Here is a 3,695-nt window from a genome sequence, read left to right on the forward strand (position 1 = left end):
CTTTTTTTCAATTTCAGTTAAACACTATGTCTGATTTGCTTTTTCAGAAACTTTAGCATGTTTAAATGTCTTTTTCTTTTTCTTCATCTTTTTGAAACCCTAGTTTTGTATTACCACTGACCAGTTCAGTAAAAAAACATCTGCTTCATGTTTGTATAAATGTGTTTGTAACCTTTCTAACATGCTATTATTTTCCGTTATTTTTTATTCCGTGTCTATAGATAGTCTTGATCGGAGAGTCAAGATTTATTTTGTCTGTTGGTTGCTTGGCTAGCGTAAGCTAATCGATTTACCTCACATTTTGAAGTTGGATGGAGATTGTTTTTAAATAAATGCCGTACCTTTGTACTTTGGTTTCCTGTCGGTTTTTTCACAATTTTAAATTGGGAAGTTTTATCATTTGTTTTGCATGATTATTAATTTTGACTTGCAAATGAACAATTAATAAATCTAGTCCCATGTGTGCTAGCGAAATGTCTTTAGTGTAATCTCGGAGTGTAATTTTTATTTCAACTTTTACGTTTGCTTCAGCACAACCTAAAACACGAAAACTTTCATTGTCTTGTAAGAATAAGATTCGTTACTTCAAACAAAAATCGCTTTTATCTTTTTTTTTTTTTTTTTTTTTGCAGTAAAAGACCGGTTTCTTAAAAAAAACTTTCATACAATCGACTAAACGAAGTATAATCTTCGGGAAGGTAAAGGATTATAACATATTTTTCGTAATTTTGCAAAAATCGAAAATTTACGGTAATTAATGGTCGAATTGAAGCTTAATACCTACCAAAAAATCTCAATGAGCGAAAAGACTTTCATTTTAGTCATCTCTGGTGTATTTATGATGGCTTGGTTTGAAGCGAGAACAGACGAACTATGCTTACTAGTGTTGCATAAAAAACATGAGGATATGGTTTGTCCTTTATGAATATATATTGCAAATTTGACTCATATAAGGATAATGTTTGTCTCATAGAAAAATCGGTAGTTTTAACCGATAATTTATTTTTCGATTTTTATCGGATATAGTAGTTATTTGGAAAAATACAAACCGTATAATTAATTATTAAAGTTTCGTATGCATCATAAATCAACCGGCTCCGGCAACTTTTGACTTGTTCTAATATCAATAGTAATGATTTTCAGCGGAGAAAAAGATAGATATTTTGGTCGTGGTTGAAAGAATCGTAAAAGTGTTATTTTTCTAAATTCTGTTTGTTTAATCGGACAAAGTAGAGTCTTAATTTGATTTTTTTTTTGCCGAACTGGACTCTATATTGTGTATTGAATTGAAAGTTTGCAAACGTTCCGACCAATGAAATTCATTTTAATATGTAACGCGAACTTCAACGAGAGCACCTAGATGAAATATTTTATCTATACTACAATCAGTTTTAACTTAGAAATTTCCGCTCAAATATATAGGAAATAAAATTATATGAAAACAACAATGCAGAATGTTTCTTTTCCATTTTTTTAATGATGTTTATGTTCATTTCAATTTGGTAAGTAGACTTATATTTAATGCCCAAAACGTAAATATATGTTTTCTTTTAAAACATTAAAAAACGTGAGAGTATGCCGATAAATAGCCAGTCTAGGTCGTTAAACTTAAATCAACTTACCAATCGTTATCGCAGACTAAAATTTATCTCATATATATATTTTCATTTATTACAAGTACGTCAGGGTGCATGACAGCACAATAATCTTTTTACAGAATCGTAAGAACAATATTTTTGTTTGATATTTGCTTCTCTTCCACAATTAACGCCCGATTTGGCCAGTGACCGGTATTACAATTTAACACAGTTTTAAAAGTTCAGTGGGCTGCTACTTCATTTATAATTTTGGGTATGACTTTCTGTTTATCATATTCAACATACGTCAACATTGTCTTCATCAATTTTATTATTCAATTCATCAAAACCTTCTTTTTCATTACAAGCTTTTCCGTTTATCAATATACGGCAAGAGAATGAATATTTGTTGCTTACCGGAAATATAAGATACATCGATTTAAATTATGTACACAATAAATAATTGCTGTGTAGTTTCCATGTCTACATTTGATTTACGAGTACAATATAGTAAACATAAAAAGAGAAAAGAGAAACGGTAAATATACAGGAATACATAAAGTTTCGTAAATAGTTGCAAAGGACCACATGTTACTTACATGCCATGAGGTTTCATAGCATTCAGTAATTTTTGAAACGCACATATATATGTGCGATAAAGATCTAGTGCATTTGAGAAAATTAAATTTATGTTATCCATCTAACTATTTTATTTTCAACAGATTCCCTAGTTTGACATTTTTAAACCACGCGTGCATATATATTTTAATGTTTTTATTTAAATGCCTTATATATGAAAATGTCACGTGTATTATACGTTCGTTTAATTAAATTGTGGAGCATGTGACTTAATAAGACTACGCATTTAAAGTTTGAAACAAAAAACGATAGATACATCGAGGTCGTTTTGCTTGGGTGATTTACCTGTAAAAAGCTCGGGTCTCATCCATGTTTAAAACGAATTAATGGATGTTTGAAATAGTTTAACGGGGGCGTGGCCTATTAGTTTAACGCAACTAACCAGCAACTTGATTTCAATTGATTCACCGCAGACAAATCTATTTCACTGGCGTTAAAATGAATTGATATGAATTGATATGAATTAAATATAATTTTTAATTGTTGTCAATCTTTATCAATAAACGATCAATCTCATTTAAATAGCGTTAACACGTTTTTGTCCGTTCAAGTTAAATTCGGGTTACTAGTGAAACCTGGACTTAATGAATTAGAAAATTTCGAGAGTCGTAACAATTCTTGAAAAATTCCTACAATGTTCGTATTTTCCTTAGCTGAAGCCTGTACAAAGCCTGATTCCCAGTCTACACAAGCTATTGATTCAATTGTTTCTGTGTCGATTGTCGGCACATCAGTGTTTATATCAGCTTTATTTCCCACTATAACTATGGGCACTTTACCACGCTGAGATATTATTTCTTCTCGTAGATTTTGTACCTCATCAAATGAAGTCATGTCCGTTACTGCATACACTAAAACAAATGCATCACTGGTCGTTATCGCTAACTTTCTCATGGCGGGAAATTCCCTATGTCCAGCAGTATCGAAAATATCTAGTGTCAGTTTGATACCACCAATGTTATACTGTCCTCGGTGTAATTCCTCTACTGTCTCTTTATATTCACTATTAAACCTTTCGTATAAAAACTGTGATATGATGGATGATTTACCCACACCAGCAGCTCCGAGTACAACAATGCTGTAATGTACCTCATTCGATGCTGCTCCCTGACTGCCGGATCTCTGACGAGTGGACGCCATATCTGAAAGGAACCAAAGAAACTTTAAAAAAAAAATTGAACCCGTTCAAAACCATAGAACAAAGTATGAATAGATACATGGTAAATATATTTTGTTGAGTTGTATACATTAGAGAAGTTAAAACAGTACTAATGCAATTTTTGTCGTAAATTATCGTGTATATTGAACTTCTAAACAACTGTACAAACTACTTTCTTTATTTGTATCCTATAATAGGTATGTTGATTAAAAAAAACATGAAAAGCAGCATTTGTGCACAAGCCATTTATTCCATAGATAGAATTGGCACAATAATATGATAAAAAGTAAAACGACAGAAACATCGAACTCCAAGGAAAA

General features: G+C 31.4%; 1 protein-coding gene across 1 annotated transcript; it reads right to left on the reverse strand.

Annotated features, from left to right (window-relative positions):
- Positions 1–2,762: 2,762 nt before the first annotated feature.
- LOC139489428 (GTP-binding protein Rhes-like) lies at positions 2,763–3,356 on the reverse strand. Its single transcript, XM_071275750.1, has one exon. It carries the CDS (start codon positions 3,354–3,356, stop codon positions 2,763–2,765), a length of 594 nt encoding a protein of 197 aa, XP_071131851.1.
- Positions 3,357–3,695: the final 339 nt, after the last annotated feature.

This window comes from Mytilus edulis, chromosome 9 (assembly GCF_963676685.1).
Source record: "Mytilus edulis chromosome 9, xbMytEdul2.2, whole genome shotgun sequence".
NCBI classification, from domain to species: domain Eukaryota; kingdom Metazoa; phylum Mollusca; class Bivalvia; order Mytilida; family Mytilidae; genus Mytilus; species Mytilus edulis.

Excerpts from the sequence above, each read along its gene's own strand:
- LOC139489428 (XM_071275750.1), bottom strand. The coding sequence starts at position 3,356 with ATGGCGTCCACTCGTCAGAGATCCGGCAGTCAGGGAGCAGCATCGAAT.